Here is an 18,309-nt window from a genome sequence, read left to right as displayed (position 1 = left end):
TAAACGAGGCAGTGGCCCCAAGTAGACGAAGGCTACCGGTGCTCAGGATGCCTTTCGTCTTGGAGCCGTCGTTGCACCCGTTCATGAGTGATACTTTCACCATACATACTCTCTTAGAAGCACATAGTAGGGTATTCTGACAATGGACACCCATCTTCTTCAATCGCTATGCCCCCCTGTTCGACAGCAATTTCGTGGAGACGAAGTATGCCAAGGCGACGAACAACCACATACTCACTTGAGATGGCGATGGAACATAGGCTGGTATGTGAGTAAGAGATGTATTTCGTGCATCAGGACGAATGCGAGCCATGCCACGTCCTGAGGCCCGCCACGATGTCAAAGCCAATTCCCATCTACATCGCCGGTCTCCCTCAGCAAGTGAATCAAGCGCAGTCTACGCCGGACACCTGGTCTTCGAGCTGTGGTTTGTGCCACGCACCGTCCGCCACGGTCAACGAGCGCGCCTTCTGCAACGGCGTCACGTCCTTGTCCAGCAGGTAAGCCGAGTCAGCTTGGTGCAGCGACTCGAAGAGGCCGCGTAGCCGTGAGGCATGCTCCGTCATGATGTACGCCACGGAAGTGGCGACGTTTAGGACGTCCAAAGGGTCGCGGATATCGGCCTTCGTAGCTTGCTCGTCCGCGATGTAGATGACCTTAGTTGACGAACGTCAGTTCTACTATTCAAGCACATACGTATCAGCAAAAACTCACATTATGTATCTTCTCGGTCACTTGACCTCCGAGTGACGCAGGCGTCGTCGTCACGTCGTTCCACGCGGATGACAGTACACCAACTGGTCCGTTAGTGACCAAGCCAAAGATAGGGAAGCGGGCGATGTTGAACAGCTTCATGAAGGCGCATGCGGCGACCAAGGAAGTTCTTTCTTGATTCGTCGCAGTTTTCTCCTTCCCCCATCCCTTGAGTAGCGCATTGAAGTGACAGAGGAGCAAGGGAAAGCATGCAGCTGAACGTAGAGGGTCAACCTGGTCCGATCGGGGTCGAATGTGAGGGCGATCCTGAATCTCACAGCCCGTTTCGCCATCAAGAAGCGGCGCGCCCGGAGAAGCAGAGCATGCTTCAACTGCAGGCTGTTGATCCGGAAAGGGCTGGACATGCATCGAGTGCTGGTAAGCAGCGCAAGCTTGCGGATCCAAAGGGCGACGTGAATCGGCAGTGGCGAAGACACTGTCACCGTAGATTACCCACGGAGGCCGCTCTTTGGGTTCCTCGGGAGACCCGACCTCCACGCCATCATCGTCTTTCGACGAATCGGAGGCGATGAATGGAGCAAGGATGGACACAGCATCTGCGACTTCCTTGTCAGCAAATAGATCGTTGATGGCTAGAAAGAGGGTGCCATCCGCTCTACCCGAGCGCGGCTCCTCTTGCGCTGCAGCCACAGCCGCAGAAAGCGTCGGGTCCTCGTTAAAGACGGCATCGTGCCACTGGAAGGCCAAACAGCCCTCCCAGCCAATTTGCGCGAAAGGCAGTAATGTGATGTATAGGTCAAACAAGTCACTTCGATGATCGCCGTTGATCTCGTAGACCTCGGGACTGGGGCACTCTGGATATTTGAGTGTCATGTTCCTCCTGGTCGTGTCAGTCAGCCTATGGAATACCTCCCGATTCAGAACATACCTATATCTCGCGTTCGCGACTTCGGCGAGGTCAGCGATGGTTTGAATGAGCTGGTCCCAGATGAAGCGACATCTTGTCTCGTCTCCAAATGCGTCGAGCCTGTGTTCATCGACATCGCCACCTTTGACATCGGCTGGACGAACCGCACGGGCCGTTTGTAGCGCATGGAATATGGCATGCAACGATCGTTGAACGATTGCTTGAACCCGATCGGACATATAGCCAATAAAGCAAGAGGAATGCCGCGCATAAGCGTCAAGAAGTTCAGTGAGAAGGCGCTCTTGATCAGTGCATATGAAGGGTCTCAGCGCCTGAGCAATGCATTCGTAAAGGCACAAAAAGGATGGGTCAAAATTCGTACCGTCACCGATCCACGGAACCAGACGGGCGCTAACGCATGGATCGACTCCTTGCGAACCGTACACCAACCGGGCAGTCCCTTGCGCGCGTCGCAAAAGACAACTTTACGCATTATAAAATACCGCTGAGGGAGAGGAGGGCGAGCAGGTGGCGTCCATCCAATTCTAGAAAATAATTGTCCGCTCAGTCACCAGATCCGTTTGACCAAGAGACAAAGCTCACGTGGGCACGGTGCTGGAGGGGCAAGGAATAATGAGATTCATGACGCACTTATCGACGAGACACTTACGATTCGGCGAACACATCACCGTCACTGAAGGATGATGCGGATTCTTGCGCAGGCCTGAAGACACTCAGCGTCGATACCAATGATAACGCTTCGCAGAGAGCTTACGGAAGTGCTACGCTCGGCGACAGTGAGCTTGTACTTGATCCCGAGGAGGCATCCGATGTCCTACATCGCGATGAATTCATGAGGGCATGCGCATGGGCAGAATACGCACCCCGTAGGAGGATGAGATGGGTTGTACTCCCTGTCGTCCCAAATGTTCACACATTGCAGGCTGCTAGACAGGAATAAGGGGAGATCGCTTTCGCAACGCAGGACTCACTGATCGACAGCTGATATGTATACCTCATCGGCCCAACGCGCTATCGCCTCGGAATTGTGGAAGTCGACGTGGAAGAGTGGCGTTTCGTCGAGGATGATACGAGCGCAGATGTCCGCTCTCCAGGGCAAAGTCTCATTCGCGGTCTGTAGGGACCACTCGTGGACAGACGATGCGCGATGCAGAAGTAAGGCGAGCTTTAAAGCACTGAGAGGCTCCGTGAGGTCGAAGGGAAGTGGGGGAAGGATGTGAGGCTTTGGCTGTGCTTGGTGAGAAATGGTATGAGGTGTCGACTGGCACACCTAACTCACCAGATCATCGTCTTCTTGCGCCGCTTTTTCCAGCCATGCGACATACGCATGGACAGTCGGGCTTGTCTTTTCGTAGGATAGCCCAATCAATGGTCCAGAGGCGCCAACGGCGAGGCAGTGGTAGAGCGCGCTCGTCAACAATGGCTGTATGGTGGAGAAGCTAGCCACGCAGGCGTCCATAGGGCCTTGTGGATCCGGACTCCTCGAATATAGCAATTGTTGCGGGTGACCGTACTGCGTGACGCCGCTAAAACAGCAGTCATCCTGGCCTTCCTCCATGCAACATCGGCATCAGGATGGTTTCTCTACACTGGACATGCGCTCACTGTGTCAGATTGAGCGTCTCCATCGGCCAAAGCATCGAATTCCTCATCAACATTGGGCTCATCATTGGTGAAGTCAAGCCGGGTTGTGCCCCATCTACGGCTGACCACCAGCTCCGCCCGTCGACGCAGACCAATGGCAGAGTGTTCATTGGGATTACTTCCGGGCTCTCTCGAGACCGCGAATAAGGCGGAAGCACTGCACGTACGAGACTTAGTACAGCAGACAGGTACACACTGGAATGCGCTCACTGGTGTTCGTGTGTGCTGGAAAGAAAGCATTCGCTTAGGATGATGGACGCCATCACAAGAACCTCCGGAAAAACGATTTCCTCTTCGCATCGTTCTTGAACGTGCCCTTGCACCGCCATAGCCTGCCGTAAGACCGGCGCGAAAAGGTTCTGCAGCAATTGCTGCTCTTCGAGGCTGAATTCCTTGTCTGGTGCAAACACGGCGCGGTCCGCGCAAGCTATATGGTCTGCGTAGAACTTTCGCAAATCTTCGCAACGAAATAACTTGTCCTGCGAGGCTTGTCTGAATGAATGCATGCACAGATTCAAAGACCGTACATACCTGGTCTAGCACGCGCGCAGGCAGGCAAATTTCCATAAGTTGCTCGTATTGTTGAATCGGGTGCGGTAAAATTCCCAAATTGTCTATGGTGGCAGACATCGCGAGGCTGTCAGACCGTGTACGAAGGGAGAGCTTGAGGCGTTCGCAGCGCGCGGTAGTCGAGAACAAAGACGTTTAGTGCCACGCGCCATCCTCGACGCATTGTGGCACGCAAATCACACGTGTTGAAGCTGGATCAACCTCAACTCACAATCTGTCGCGGATTTTGACGAGCGCATAAGACTGGCGCGCGCCTTCAGAAGTTCTAGGACAGCGTAGGTATCAATGCAGACAGGTAACAATGTATATCCACCTCTAATAGAGCTTTTACAACAGCATGCACAACACGGAAGGGGCACACACCACTCGCTCAGCCCGTCAAGCCTAGTGGGAAACCAGCGAAGTCCACCTGGTCCTGTACAGGCCGCCCTCCAATAGTGTAGGATATCCTTAACCTCAAGCGCACGTTGCTCTACGAGTATTGTCAGTTTGCGTCCGTGCGTCGAAGATAGGGCAGCGACTTACGCCCTGCGGCGCAACTATACGCATCTGCTGCGTCTCCGTCGCTCCCGGTGCCACATCCGAGTTCGACATAGGCTGCATCTGCAATTGTTGTGACTACAACATAACGTCAGCGCCTGCATGACCGGGGAGCAAAAGACGTAGACCCACCTTCGGCACCGCTGCCTGGAAGTTCAATCCCGTCGCAGGCGTGTTCCCCGACACCTGGAACCGCGCCAGCACCAACACGATGCCCGGCTTATTCGGATTCGTTTGCGGCGTCAGCGTAATCTTCAGCTCGTTCCGCTCATACGCCGTGTACGACGTCAGTTGCGGCTTCGGGGGCGCGGCGGCCTGCGGCGGCGGTGGCGCCGGCGACGAGGACTGCGCGGCGAGCGAGAAGAGGTCGCCGGAGCCGCTGCTCGCGAGGGCAGGTGATTGCGAGGCAGGCGGGGGTGTGGCGGCGGCAGGCGCCGTCGTGCCGAAGAGGCCAAGAATGTCGTCGACGGTGGAACGAGGCTTGGCGGCAGGAGCACCGCCAGGAGCTGGGGAGGAGGCAGTCGGGCTGGCAGAAGAACCAAAGATGTCGGCGAGAAGGTCTTGCGTGTTCGGCGGAGCAGCACCGCCGGGGGCGGATGGTGATGTGATCTCGTCGCCCAGGAGGTCCACCTCCTGGTTCTTGGTTGAACCGACAGGCTTGTTCTCGCTCACTGGAAATCGTCAGTATGAGAGTACACCAACGACAGACGCAAGCAAGTACTCACCCACGCCCATGACCGTCGCCTTCAACTCTGGCGGTGGCATGCGCTCCAGGACACCTTCTCTGAGCTCGACCTGGTTGTACAAGCTCGCATACTCTACTGCGCGCTGTTGCAGCTCCAGCTCCGGGTTCGTGGTATACCGCAACAGCAGCTCCGCAATTCTGTCCTTCTCCCCCGCACTCGTCGCAGGCCGACTCGCAATCTTTGTCACCGCCGTCAACACGAACTGTCGCGTCACCTGGTTCGCGTACGGCGAGTCCAGAATCGAGCTCAACAGGTCCACGAGCTCCTTGTCCGTGACCGGCTTCGCCGTATCGTCGTCCACGATCCCACTCTCCAGCACAATGTCCGAGTACTCGCCCAGGATCCACGTCGCCGCGAGCGTGAGCGACTCCTGCGAGATGTCTGCGTGGAGCGCGACATACAGTCGGGACGCCGTGTATGCCTGCAGCTCGGGCGTGTGCGCGACAAGACGAATGAACGCGGAGAGGATCTCCTCGCGCACGAAGTTGCCCGCGAGCTTGAGCACACGGAGCACGGTGTCGATGTGCCAGCGCTTGTTCGGCGCGAAGCGCTCCGCGGCGAGGCAGATCTGCGTCGTCATCCCGAGCTTGAACTCGTCGTCGGCGACCTCGAGGAAGGCGAGCAGCTCGCGGATGAGTATGCGCACGTTCTGCTCGTTGATGAGCGCATAGGAGAGCTCGAGTGCGCGGCGACGTATGGAGATGTCTCCGTCACGCAAGCACTCGAGAATAGTGTTCCGATGCCGCTGCACGGCGTTCGTATCCATCGAAACGACCTTGTTGAGCGTATTCAATGCGACGTAGCGAATGTTGTTGTCCCGGTTCGTCAAGAACTTGCCGAGCAAGTTGATCGCCATGACGCGCAAGCCTGAGTCCGCCTCAATTTCGAGGACAGTGAGTACAGTCTCGTACAGAATCGAGTTCCCGACGTTCTTCGTCGAGTCTGTGTTCGTCGCGACCTGCGCGAGGATATCGTTCATCGTCTCGCTCGCGTGTACATTGCCGCGACCGAGGAGTCGCAACAAGCGTAGGATCTTGACCTGCAGGAAGGGATCGGTAATGCCAGAAACATCGTGCTCGGGACTGTAGCCGGTGGTGACGAGTGACTTCAGGTTCCGGACGAGCAAGGGAACGGCATTGCGGAATTCCTCCAGCACAGCCGCGTCCAGCTGGCACATTTCCGTGACAAGGGTGATAGCAGTGAGCAGCACACCGTGATTGCGGTCAGTAAGGAGGTTCTTCGCTTTGCCGACAAAATGATCAGCAAGGTCGGGGACCTTCTTGATGACACGCAGGGCGCAGAGAGATGCCTTGTGAGGAGTCAGAGGCTGAAGAATGGAGGGTGGACTGTTTGCACCTTCTTCCGAATGTATGTGTTGCTCGACCCGAGTAGCTTCTCTATTTCATTCGCGAGATCGCGCGACATTTCCTCCGATGCAATGTTGGCGAATGTGCAGAGTGCCAACCCGACGGCATACATGTTCGAGTGGTTCATGTCACTGAAATACCGTTAGCTAGCCCCACAGAGATCCCGCATATACGCACTTCTTGAGGGAATTCGTAACCAGTGTCAGTACTTCCTGATTCTCGTCAAGCAGCAGCATGATGCCCAGGTACCCTAGCCGCTTGTCCGCGAATCGCGGGCTCGCAACCAGCTTCAAGCACTCGATCTGTCCGAAATGCGCGGGGGAGCCGAGCATATGGATGTAGAGGAGTTTTGCGATGTTATTGTGCCGCGCGAACGAGTCCTCCTCGCGGAACGACGCGCGTATCGCCGCCGATTCCTGCTGGATGAGCGCGCGCTCGTCGGCGACCGTCTGTCCTCCCGTCAGCGCCAGCTTCACGGTTCCACCGCGCGACCGACCTTGCATGATCGTATGCCCTTGATGAGGGCTGCGTGCGCGCTCGGTCAACGACCCGCAGGGACAGCAGGCTAGCGAAACAGCGCACCCTTAAGATTGTGGTAAACCATGGCGATCCCGACGGCGGTCGCGCTCCGTGTTTTGGCGGCGCGGGGAGGGTAAAGTGGGGCCCGCGACGCCGCGCGAGACGATGATGGGAGGGAGAGAGAGACGCGGATGGCGCACGTGGCGTGCACTTCTTGCGTTTCGCCGTCATCTCGACCGCCCGCTTGTCGGCGCCATGGCAGACTCTGTCCCCAAGGATCGCCCCTTCGAGCCCGTCACTGACCCGAGGATGAATGCGACGCCGTTGGACTACAAGGAGCAATTCCAGGTGCGTGACTTTACTGCATTACCCTTCCCCCGCTCATGCAATATGCCCAGGGAGCGATGACTTCCCAGTACGTCGAGTGAGAGCACAGACTCCGTTCCTTCGGAGACTCTCGCTAATCTACTCATAGTCCTTGTAAGGCGGCGCAGAAGGCATCACTCAAGTGTCTCGACCGCAATAACTACGAGCGTATGCCCTGCCAGGGCTACTTCGAGGCGTACAGGGAATGTAAGAAGGCCTGGGTACGTCCTCAACTAACCTCAACTTGTCGCGCTATCTGAACTATCGTCAACTAGGTTGAACAGCGTAAGGCTGATCGTAGAGCGGGCACTTACAAGGATTGACTTGTAATCGCATCGACCAATACACCCCACTCACCTGAAATCCCAATCAAGGGCACATTCCCCCTTCATGCAGCCTGGGCGAAGATGCGTTTCTGCTCCTCAGGGCGGATCCAAATACTTCATAGAGGGCTTGACGCTCCTGCCATCAGGGGAGCTGAATGCGCGCCACCCGGTCTGCTTTGGTTGTACAAACGAATACTTCTATGTACTATATAGGGCTGTAGCTCTGCACCTTGAAAGGGACAATCTACTGAATGATTTGCTTGTCTGCAAGCTCAGAAAAGTCCAAGGAGCGGTAGGCTCTGCGGCGTACGCTGAGCCTGCCGGAACCCTACGATCACCGGCCCGGCTCCCGCGCATCTTGTCCTCCACCACCATGTCCGACCCAGTCTCCTCCCCTGCTCCATCCCCCACACCCAATTCCCCGCCTCCCAATAAGCCCTCGAAGGATGGCAGCATAATTGACTGGTACAAGGTATGCAGGGCCCCAGGCACCTTCCTCCGATCATCGCTCACCACCGACACGCCCAGTAAAGAGTAGCCCGCCCCTTGAGAAGATTCCTTGTGCACGGAATAGCTTGTTGAGCGGCCTCGCGAGCGCGGTCGGCTTCGGCACGCTGCGTGGGATCAGCGGGGGTGCGTCAAGCTGCATAGTCCGCGTGGGTCTGGAATACGCTGACCGTATACCTCCAGGTCCCCTTGTCGCAGCGAACTGGGCTTTCGGCTCCTTCATGATGGTGTCTATGGGCACTTGGTGCGTCTAGTCGTATATATTGCCAGGGCACCTCGCTAATTCGGCCATAGGTGGATGTGCTGGCGCAAGTTCGAGCAGGAGAAGGAGCAGGTCCGCCTCGTCATGGAAGCGAATGGCAGGCGAGCGCAGCGCGAGGCGGAGGCGGCCCGCAGAGGCTCAGTGGCGGCCGAATCTGCTGCTCCTCCAGTATCGTAGTCATGTGTCGCACACCCGCACCGAGTCTGCAGATATCAAGAGTTGTCCCAAACCTCTCTTGCGCTATTCGACTCTTCAGCAGGTTCTTCTGCTGCATGTATTCGCCATCTACGCCACTCATATTCAACAATTACACTGTTTATTCACGTATATTCACGCATTATGCGTGCCCGCTATACCTTCCGGTCATGCCATCAACCCCTCAGAACTTCGTCGACTCATCCGCGTTGAGGATCAACAACGCAAAGAAACGGACCTTCTCCACAAGGTTGTCCGCCTCAGTGTCTACAGAACCTTGTCAGCACCTCTAAACCATCCCCCAACACGAACCACTCACTCTCGTTCACCGTATGCGCTCCGCCAAACACCTGCCCCTTGCCCTTGCCCTTCCTCCCACTGCTGTGGTTATACCGGAAGATATGCTTCGTCAGGTTCCAGTAGTACTGCGTATCCGTGTTGCCCGTGCTGATGCTCGGCGCCACCACGATGTTGTCGTCGCCCTCGATGTTGCGGTGCCCGTTGTACGTCGCCTTGATCACGCCCGAGAGGAACTCGTACGGCGCGGCCTCGGAGCCGGCGATGGGCGTGACGGGCGCGGGGTTGAGCGCATGTCCGAAGGCGACGGAGAGGTTGAGGTGGCCGTAGGCGGTGGGCGCGTCAATGATGGTCTTGCCGAAGGCCTCGACGGTGAGGTTGTGGCGGGCGGCGATGGGGAGGAGGCGGGAGGTGTCGAGGGCTTGCGTCTCGGCCACGGAGCTCTGGGTGAGGATGCGGTGGTTGACGACAACGTAGGCTTGCTCGGGGAGGGCGTTGGACTTGACGCCGCCGTTGATCACTGTGGGATTGGTTGTGAGTTCAGGTGCGACACGAGATTGACGGGTTTACTGACTGTCGATGGCCTGCGTGGTCTGGAGGTTGACCCTGTTGAGCTTCTCTGTGATAAGAAGCGTCTCGGCCTCCTTGAGGGCCTCGTCGTCGGAGACGGAAGCCTTGATGGCTGCGCGCAGATCCTCGTCGATGTTGGGAGCATATGCTGCGTAGCACTTCCACGTCCAGTAGAAGGGCTCTTCGCGAGACTGACAAGATGGGACGATTAGCAAGGCTCTATAAAGTTGCATAGTGAGTCTCACCAGCTTCGGCGTGAAGGGCTCCTCTTCGAGCTGAACGATGGCGTCCGCAAGGATACCAATGGTCTGAGCCTTGTTTAGCATGCGACCGGCGACAATGCAATGCCTCGACGTACCGTATGCGGCGGTGGCACACTCGAGTGTCCACCCGGCGAGTCCACCTGGATGCGCACATCCAGATACCCCTTCTCCGCGATTGCAGGCGTCGCAAACACCGCGCCCTCGTGCTCATCATACCCTCCACCCTCATCCACAAGGAGAGCGAATCCATCCTTGCCATACGTCTCTTCGAGTGCCGGACCCAGCGTCGCTGCACCGTACTTGCCGAAGGCCTCCTCGTCGATGCCGAAAGCGAGCACGACACTGCGAGCAGGAGTGAAGTTATTCTCGAGGAGCGTCTCGATAGTCGTCATGATGGCGATGAGGGACGACTTGTCGTCGCTGGCGCCGCGGCCCCAAATGCGCTCGCCGTCAAAGTAGCCAGAGTACGGCGGGTGGACCCACTCGGCAACTGTACGCGGCTCGACGGGAACGACATCCTGGTGCGCCGTGAGGAGAATGGGAAGCAGGGAAGAGTCGGTGCCGGTCCACTCGTAGACGAGGCCATACGTATTGACGGTCGACTTCTTGAGGGTTTTAGTGCTGAACAGGGTGTGTTAGAGGGTGAGGTGGATTTGGGGTAAGGAGGGGGACTCACATGAGGGGGAACTTCTTGTCGAGGTAAGCGTGGAATTCACCAAAGATCTCCCATCGCGGCTCCTCTCCAACCGGGCCCATGTCATCGAACGCCTCCGTCCTGCACATCAAGATCAGCTCCCCATCCTTGCGCCACCGTCTCATGAAAGAATACTCACGGCACCTGCACCGCGCCCGACAGCAGGTCGATCACGCGCTTCTTGAAATCCTCATCGGTGACCACGCTGTCGACATACGCGTTGTAGAAGACGTCGTGCTTCTTCGGCAACAGTGCCCCAGGCTGCGCACACAGGGCCTCATTCGAGACGTCCGCCGCCGCTGCTGCAAAGGTAGCCTGCCCCTCCGCCTCCACCTCGAAAGGCTTCGCGACTGAGCGCGCGTGCACGTAGCTCAGGGGGAGGGACGCGAGCGCGGCGAAAGCCAGGAGCTTCCATCGGCGCTGCGAGCGTCCCGTAGCCGAAGCTGGCACGGAGGGGGGCAAGGGGAGCGCGTCCGTCTTCGTGTCCGCCATCCTGGGGGTTGGGGGAGGTGGTGGAGGAAGTCAAGAAGGCTTGGAAGGGGCGCAGGGACCGCCGTCGTTCTTATTATTCATGCTATCCTGCCGCTATCGAGGGACCCGCCTGACTCTGGACATGGCGGTCGGGATGTCGGGGTATTCGCCCGGCGTCTATCAGGGTGATAAGCACGCCGCATGATGCAATTCAAGCCAATCCAAGCCCGCGCAAGCCGCGGCGGTCGGAGGGCGCCGCGGCGTGGACAGAGAGAGGACGCGATGTTCGACAAGTCCGACATGAATCGGTCGAAGTTGGGTTGTAATCGACCTGAATGGGAGGGGAATGAGGGAATGAACTTTGGCACGTGGATGCAATGCATTTCAAATTGGTAATTGTGCGTACCATTGCTCACACGTGGTTGATTTGCCTTGTCTTTCCGTCTTGTCTGGGTAAGAGAGCGTTCGGGGATGGATGATGCACAGAGTTGCGGTAGAGAAGAATTTGACTATTACGATAGGTTGATCTGGCCTGAGTAATCTTTTCGGCGCTGACGAATGACAGCGAGCAGCAAGTCAGTACTTCGGGACAGTCCAGTATGGGGAGTAGTCCATGCCCTGACAGAGTAGGAGAAAGGAGAATTTACAGCGAAGATTCTGGCACGAGGAAGTGACGCAGTTCGAGGAAAGAAAGAAAAAAGGCGAGATTAAAGTCAAGAGCAAGTCGAAATTTGTTTGTGCATGTGTACGAGGTACTTGTGGGCGCTCATCATTTCACCCACGTGCGCACACGGTCACGCACTCCCACCCAGATGTTTCACGGAAACTGCCGGATGCCCCTCCTCCCGAACTGTGGCTCGCAGTTGACCTCCTCGCAACCTTTACGCATCGGCACCTCATATTCTGCGCTTCTATATCTGCTTCTTGTCTTTCTTGCACTTTCAAACAGTTGATTATGTGGCCATTCTCGAATCCCAACCAGCACATCATCGACGCGAAGCTCAAGCAGCGGGCTAAAGCGTTTGCTTTGGCCCCGTCGTTTAACGAGGCTGCCTATGAGCCCTACCTGAATGCCACAGGTGAGAGCTTTGACTTGTACGACGCTGCATGAAGCGATATGGAGGGCGCATCCTTCAAAGCTGCAGTCGTCAATTCCCGCCCCTCGCGTCCGGATGCACGTGTAAGTTGTGTTGGGCGCTAACCTTCCATGTTTCTTAGCCTGCGAGATCGTCGCCAACATCGAGAAGGGCATCTGGACAGCGTCCGAGGTCCTCGAGGCGTACATCTCGCGCGCCGCCAAAGTGCAGGAGGCGACCAACTGCCTGACGGAGGGTAAGCACATGATTTCCGACGTCCGCTAACGACGACGCTCATGCGGTCTCAGTGCTCTTTGAGCGTGCTCGGGAGCGCGCGGCGGCGCTGGATGCCGAATTTGCGCAGACGAAGCGTCTGAAGGGGCCGTTGCATGGCGTCCCTATCAGTGTGAAGGTCGGTGTTCGGTGTATCTGTTTTCGGGCTGAACGGGATTGACGACCTGGCTCTATTTTTCAGGACCAATGTACGCGTTTCTGCTTGACTGGCTTGACATTTCGCTAACTTCAGGGTTACAGTTGACATCGAGGGAGTCGATACCACCATTGGCTTCAGCCAATGGGCCAAGCACGGCCCTGCAACACGCGACGCCGACGTAAGTTCAACCGTCGCATGCCCTTGAGTCCTCGTACTGATTAGGATAACTCTCAGCTCGTTGCAACCATGATCTCCGCGGGCGCCATCCCCTTCGTGAAGACGAATGTCCCGCAGACGATGTTCGCCTTCGAATCTGTCAACCCCCTCTGGGGCCGCACGCTGAACCCGCATAACCCGGCCTTCGGCGCTGGCGGCAGCTCGGGTGGCGAGGCGGCGCTGATTGGTGGCGGTGGCTCGCCGCTTGGCTTGGGTAGCGATGTTGGTGGTAGCTTGCGTATTCCGACTGCGTTTTGTGGGATCTATTCCCTGAAGCCTGGCGCGGGGAGGGTAAGCGCTTTTGGGGCGCGAGGTGAGTAAATCGTATTTGTTGACATAAGGGGACGAGTGTTCATTACTGACACAAACGTAAGGCCCAGTGAAGGGCATGGAGGCCCTTCGTACGACCATGGGTCCCATGGCGCGCTCGATCGAGGACCTGGAGCGTTTCTCCCGCGTCGCTTTCGGCCAGACTGGGCGCTCGGCGGATGTTGCCCCGCTGCCATATCGCGACGTTACGCTGTCCGAGAAGTTGAAGTTTGGCTACTACACGTCGGGTGAGTCGTTCACTTCCACGAAAATGTCGTCGTATTCATTTGAGGACGCTCAGATAACATCATCAAGGCCTCACCTGCGTGCGCGCGGGCGGTGCTGGAAACCGTCGAGGCGCTGAGGAAGGCGGGCCACGAGTGCGTCGAGGTCGTGCCGTACGACGGTAAGTTACTTGATGACGGACGGCGGAATTTGCTCACAAGGAATCGGCCCACAGCCCCGCGCGGCTTCAAGATCTTCGTCGCCCTCACTTCTGCGGACGGATACGAGACGCTCACGAGTCATATCTCGCCGGACCCCAAGGTGGGCAGATTCATAGACTCAATGCACTGCTATGTGATTCACTTGGCTCCCACAGGAGGATGCGCTGTTCCTTGTGACTTTGGGACCGAAGGCGGGCTGTTAGTATTTGACCAATGAGAATCGTTTGAGCCGTGGCTTACCCTCGCACCCAGCTTTCCTTCGCGCTATCGCCGGCTGGGTCGTCACCAATGTGATCGGTGACGCGTTCTTCGCAAGCCTTCTGAAGCTCTCTCGGGCCAAACCTGTCAAGGAGTTCTGGCAATTTACGGCGGAGCGGGATGCCTACGCACACAATTTCTACGAGCAAGTGAGTGAATCCGGGTTGGGTCTCTCTTGTCCTCAGCTGATACGTGCCTCATAGGTATGGGATGAGTATCAGCTTGATGGTATAATTGCGCCGGTCTTAGCGACACCGCAGCTTCCACACGGGTGAGGATTGCATCGTCCTCAATTCACGAAGTCATAGTCACTAGATCATTGCAACAGTGGCTGTAAGACGCTAACTCCCATGGCGTGCGGTACTGCGCTGTACAATTTGGTAGACAGTCCTGTTGGCATTCTGCCTGTTGGCCGCGTCGACCCAGAGAAGGATGCACTGACCGATGCATGGCGCTCGGAAGGTGGCCACGGAAGTAAGATGCTTGAGAGCGAGCTGTGAGTCCCTATCTTCTTTCATAGCTTTCATGATGCTGACGCTGATGACTTCTACAGCTACTCGAAGTTCTATGACCCTGTCGCTATGCAGGGGATGCCCATAGCCGTGCAAGTTGTGGGACGTAGGTGGGAGGAAGAGAAGGTCGTTGAGATGATGAAGGTCGTTGATGGGGCCGTTGGCGCGAAGGGTTTCGGTATGGATGCCTGGAAAGCGCTATAGATATCCTCCATATTAGCCTCGTCTTCTTGTGCTGCTTCTTGAACCTTCTTTGGAATGCATCTGTGAGGCGGAGACTTGAACTTCAACCGTGGGAGTAAGGCCCCTCGACGCTCGGAATTTGCCGTCAAATTCGCCACGGCTCACCGGACCGTTTGGCTTTGTCATCAAACCTTGCTCACCTTGACTTCGTCCTTCACGTCGTCGGCCAGCCACATTCCTTCCTTCTCACCACCATGTCCGCGCCAAATTCCCCCAGATTGGTAGACTCGTTTACCGCTCCTAAGGAAGTCCTTCAGGAGTTTGCTGACTTGGCTGAAGAAGAGGACGTCGACCCCTTCGCCGAGACAGCCTCCAAACGCCAAATTGCCGCGCGGCAGTCGGATTACCACAACCGCCGCTTCAACCGTGTAGCTGTCGACAGCGGCGACGCATTTAAAGAGGGGGAAGATGGCCAAGCGGGAGAGAGCGGCTACAAGGACGCCATGCGCCTCGCGCGTCTCGAGCAGGAGGAGCAGCGGGTCAAAAGGGCTATCGAAGAGAAGGAGAGGCAGGAGAGAGAAGAGGGGAAGATGAAGATGGATCTCGACAAGACTCCCCCCGCGTCGGAGCTCAAGGACGTCGCCGAGGACTTGGAACCGAAGGAGGCGAAGGAAGCGTCAGCTGGTGCGAAGCGCAAGCGTCGTTGGGACGTGCCCGACTCAGACGAGAATCAGGATCCTAACAAGGGGGAGAAGATGGACGAGAAGGCGTCGAAGAAGAAGCGGTCGCGCTGGGACGCGCCGCCAGCGGAAGGTGCTGCAGCGGAGACACCAAAGCGGTCGCGTTGGGACCAGGCTCCCGCACAGCAGGACACACCCATGATCCCCATCATCATGAACGCGCCGAGCTACATGCACGACGACAAGCATAATCGCTACCTCACGGACGAAGAACTCAATGCCGTCCTTCCCGCTACTGGCTATGCCATCGTTACTCCCCCTCCCGGCTACGGCCCCTCTATTCCTCCACGGCATCTCATGGCTACCCCTGTCACTGAAGTCGGTGGTTTCCAAATCCAGGAGAGCTCTGATGCTGCTGCTATGGCTGCAGCTGCCGGCCTAGCACCCGAATTGCCCACCGAGATTCCTGGGGTTGGTAACCTCGCCTTCTTCAAGCAGGAGGACGCGCAGTACTTCGCGAAGATCTTGAAAGAGGAGGACGAGACGGAGCTGTCAGTGGACGAGATGAAGGAGCGCAAAATCATGCGTTTGCTGCTTAAGATCAAGAACGGTACCCCGCCCGTGCGTAAGACTGCGCTGCGCCAAATCACTGACAAGGCGCGCGAGTTCGGCGCCGGCCCTCTCTTCGACAAAATTCTGCCGCTGCTCATGGAGCGCACTCTGGAGGACCAGGAGCGTCACTTGCTTGTCAAGGTTATCGACCGCGTTCTCTACAAGCTCGATGACCTCGTTCGCCCGTACGTGCACAAGATCCTCGTTGTCATCGAGCCCCTGCTCATTGACGAGGACTACTACGCTCGTGTTGAAGGCCGCGAGATCATCTCCAACTTGTCAAAGGCCGCCGGGCTAGCGCACATGATCTCTACTATGCGCCCCGATATCGACCACGCCGACGAGTACGTCCGGAACACCACCGCGCGCGCTTTCTCCGTCGTCGCCTCTGCTCTCGGTATTCCGTCGCTGCTGCCCTTCTTGAAGGCCGTTTGTCGGTCCAAGAAGTCATGGCAAGCGCGCCACACGGGTATCCGTATTGTGCAGCAGATTGCCATCATGATGGGCTGCGCCGTCCTGCCACATCTTCGCAACCTCGTGGACTGTATTGCGCACGGCCTGACGGACGAGCAGCAGAAGGTCCGTACTATGACGGCTCTCGGTCTCGCTGCCCTCGCTGAGGCCGCTGCGCCCTACGGTATCGAGTCCTTCGACAACGTCCTGAAGCCGTTGTGGTTGGGTATCCGTCTGCACCGTGGCAAGGGCCTTGCGGCCTTCTTGAAGGCCATTGGCTTCATCATCCCACTCATGGACCCCGAGTACGCGTCCTACTACACGAAGGAGGTCACCGTCATCCTCATCCGCGAGTTCCAAACTTCCGACGAGGAGATGAAGAAGATCGTGCTCAAGGTGGTCAAGCAGTGCGCGGCCACCGAGGGTGTCACCCCGTCTTACATCAAGAACGATATCCTCCCCGACTTCTTCCGCTCGTTCTGGGTGCGCCGTATGGCCCTCGACCGGCGCAACTACAAGCAGGTCGTCGAGACGACGGTCGAGCTCGCACAGAAGGCCGGTGTGGCGGAGATCGTTGGGAGGATCGTGAACGAGCTGAAGGACGACTCGGAGCCGTACCGGAAGATGGTCATGGAGACGATTACGAAGGTCGTTGCCACCCTCGGCGCCGCGGACATCGACGAGCGTCTTGAGGTCCGCCTCGTGGACGGTATCATCTTCTCCTTCCAGGAGCAGACGACGGAGGACCAGGTCATGTTGGACGGCTTCGGCACGGTCGTCAACGCTCTTGGCATCCGCGTCAAGCCATACCTCACGCAGATCGTGTCGACCATCCTTTGGCGCTTGAACAACAAGAGTGCGAAGGTTCGCCAGCAGGCTGCAGACCTCACGACACGTCTCGCTGTCGTGATCAAGCAGTGTGGTGAGGACCAGCTCTTGAGCAAGCTCGGGCTCGTCCTGTTCGAGCAGCTCGGTGAAGAGTACCCGGATACACTCGGTAGTATCATCGCCGCAGAGGGTGCTATCGCCAACGTCGTCGGTATGACGCAGATGAACCCGCCAGTGAAGGACCTCTGTGAGTACCATACTTGTGGTTCGTTTATCGCCATCGCTGACCACCTATCTTCGCAGTGCCGCGCATGACCCCTATCCTGCGTAACCGACACGAAAAGGTGCAGGAGGCGTCGATTAACCTAATCGGGCGTATCGCGGATCGCGGCGCCGAGTTCGTGCCGGCGCGCGAGTGGATGCGTATCTGCTTCGAACTTCTCGACCTCCTGAAGGCGCACAAGAAGGCTATTCGCCGAGCAGCCGTAAACTCCTTCGGCTATATCGCGAAGAGCTTGGGTCCCCAGGATGTGCTCTCGGTCCTCCTGACCAACCTGAGGGTGCAAGAGCGCCAGAGTCGTGTGTGTAGTACGGTGGCTATTGCTATCGTGGCGGAGACTTGCGGACGTGAGTGTTCTAGTCTACTCGTTTCATCGTGCGTTGTGCTGACCGAATTTGCAGCGTTCACTTGCATCCCCGCCATCCTGAATGAGTACCGCACGGCGGAGCTGAACGTCCGCACTGGCTGTTTGAAGGCGCTGTCATTCGTCTTTGAGTACGTCGGGCCGCAGTCTGCGTTTTACGTGGACTCGGTGGTGACGATGCTCGAGGACGCTCTCACGGATCGCGACCTGGTGCATCGTCAAACGGCAAGCACGATTGTCAAGCATCTCGCGCTCGGTGTCGCCGGGCTCGGCTGCGAGGATTCGATGATGCACCTGATGAACCTCGTCTGGCCGAATTGCTTCGAGACCTCCCCGCATGTTATTGGCGCGGTCATGGACGCCATCGAAGCGATGCGCGTGACGCTGGGTCCGGGGGTGCTGCTAAGCTACGTCTTGCAGGGTCTCTTCCATCCGGCGCGCAAGGTGCGGGAAGTGTATTGGCGTATCTATAACTCGCTCTACCTGGGTGCCGCTGACGCGCTCGTGCCCTTCTACCCCGATGTCGGCGAGCTGAGCGAAGGCCAGAACGTGTACGATAGGCACCCGTTGCAGATGTTTGTGTGAGGAGGAGGACATGTACTTTATCGATAGTTAGAAGAGTTTGTTGCTTTCGGGATCTAGATTCGGTTACACCTCCTTGTGGAGAAAGCCAAAGTCCG

At 57.3% G+C, this 18,309-nt stretch overlaps 7 protein-coding genes across 7 annotated transcripts; 4 read left to right on the top strand and 3 right to left on the bottom strand.

Annotated features, from left to right (window-relative positions):
• Positions 1-129: 129 nt before the first annotated feature.
• SCHCODRAFT_02535511 (uncharacterized protein) lies at positions 130-3,916 on the bottom strand (the record flags this gene model as incomplete). Its single annotated transcript, XM_050343576.1, has 13 exons — positions 130-656; positions 715-1,594; positions 1,643-1,953; positions 2,004-2,166; positions 2,225-2,236; positions 2,292-2,345; positions 2,397-2,456; positions 2,506-2,568; positions 2,614-2,870; positions 2,922-3,194; positions 3,248-3,443; positions 3,497-3,765; positions 3,818-3,916. 13 exons carry the CDS (start codon positions 3,914-3,916, stop codon positions 387-389), a joined length of 2,907 nt encoding a protein of 968 aa, XP_050201053.1. The 3' UTR covers positions 130-386.
• Positions 3,917-4,146: 230 nt separating this feature from the next.
• On the bottom strand, positions 4,147-7,211 carry SCHCODRAFT_02618377 (Adaptor protein complex AP-1 gamma subunit). Its single transcript, XM_003032599.2, has 8 exons — positions 7,092-7,211; positions 7,006-7,034; positions 6,687-6,958; positions 6,499-6,640; positions 5,122-6,451; positions 4,529-5,067; positions 4,382-4,474; positions 4,147-4,328 (listed from the first exon to the last, which is right to left on the bottom strand). The coding sequence occupies exons 1-8, from the start codon at positions 7,111-7,113 to the stop codon at positions 4,227-4,229; spliced, it is 2,529 nt and encodes an 842-aa protein (XP_003032645.1). The 5' UTR covers positions 7,114-7,211; the 3' UTR covers positions 4,147-4,226.
• Positions 7,212-7,251: 40 nt separating this feature from the next.
• On the top strand, positions 7,252-7,985 carry SCHCODRAFT_02618375 (uncharacterized protein). Its single transcript, XM_050344872.1, has 4 exons — positions 7,252-7,376; positions 7,427-7,452; positions 7,504-7,615; positions 7,670-7,985. The coding sequence occupies exons 1-4, from the start codon at positions 7,284-7,286 to the stop codon at positions 7,715-7,717; spliced, it is 279 nt and encodes a 92-aa protein (XP_050201052.1). The 5' UTR covers positions 7,252-7,283; the 3' UTR covers positions 7,718-7,985.
• A 92-nt stretch (positions 7,986-8,077) lies between these two features.
• Positions 8,078-8,826, top strand: SCHCODRAFT_02618372 (uncharacterized protein). Its single transcript, XM_003033213.2, has 4 exons — positions 8,078-8,192; positions 8,254-8,353; positions 8,411-8,471; positions 8,522-8,826. The coding sequence occupies exons 1-4, from the start codon at positions 8,094-8,096 to the stop codon at positions 8,664-8,666; spliced, it is 405 nt and encodes a 134-aa protein (XP_003033259.1). The 5' UTR covers positions 8,078-8,093; the 3' UTR covers positions 8,667-8,826.
• On the bottom strand, positions 8,423-11,244 carry SCHCODRAFT_02572069 (carboxypeptidase S). The gene is made up of 7 exons (XM_003032598.2): positions 10,648-11,244; positions 10,491-10,589; positions 9,910-10,435; positions 9,797-9,859; positions 9,556-9,742; positions 9,004-9,501; positions 8,423-8,951 (listed from the first exon to the last, which is right to left on the bottom strand). The coding sequence occupies exons 1-7, from the start codon at positions 10,998-11,000 to the stop codon at positions 8,869-8,871; spliced, it is 1,809 nt and encodes a 602-aa protein (XP_003032644.1). The 5' UTR covers positions 11,001-11,244; the 3' UTR covers positions 8,423-8,868.
• A 572-nt stretch (positions 11,245-11,816) lies between these two features.
• SCHCODRAFT_02618367 (amidase signature enzyme) lies at positions 11,817-14,506 on the top strand. Its single transcript, XM_003033212.3, has 14 exons — positions 11,817-12,058; positions 12,198-12,311; positions 12,364-12,467; positions 12,531-12,537; positions 12,590-12,666; positions 12,723-13,017; positions 13,079-13,261; positions 13,315-13,419; positions 13,474-13,559; positions 13,615-13,657; positions 13,712-13,866; positions 13,921-13,988; positions 14,046-14,213; positions 14,271-14,506. The coding sequence occupies exons 1-14, from the start codon at positions 11,935-11,937 to the stop codon at positions 14,431-14,433; spliced, it is 1,692 nt and encodes a 563-aa protein (XP_003033258.1). The 5' UTR covers positions 11,817-11,934; the 3' UTR covers positions 14,434-14,506.
• A 107-nt stretch (positions 14,507-14,613) lies between these two features.
• Positions 14,614-18,304, top strand: SCHCODRAFT_02618363 (ARM repeat-containing protein). Its single transcript, XM_003033211.2, has 3 exons — positions 14,614-17,232; positions 17,289-17,612; positions 17,667-18,304. Exons 1-3 carry the CDS (start codon positions 14,667-14,669, stop codon positions 18,212-18,214), a joined length of 3,438 nt encoding a protein of 1,145 aa, XP_003033257.1. The 5' UTR covers positions 14,614-14,666; the 3' UTR covers positions 18,215-18,304.
• Positions 18,305-18,309: the final 5 nt, after the last annotated feature.

The sequence above is a fragment of the Schizophyllum commune genome, assembly GCF_000143185.2.
Source record: "Schizophyllum commune H4-8 unplaced genomic scaffold SCHCOscaffold_4, whole genome shotgun sequence".
NCBI classification, from domain to species: domain Eukaryota; kingdom Fungi; phylum Basidiomycota; class Agaricomycetes; order Agaricales; family Schizophyllaceae; genus Schizophyllum; species Schizophyllum commune.
This window is presented reverse-complemented; position numbering and strand designations above follow the sequence as displayed.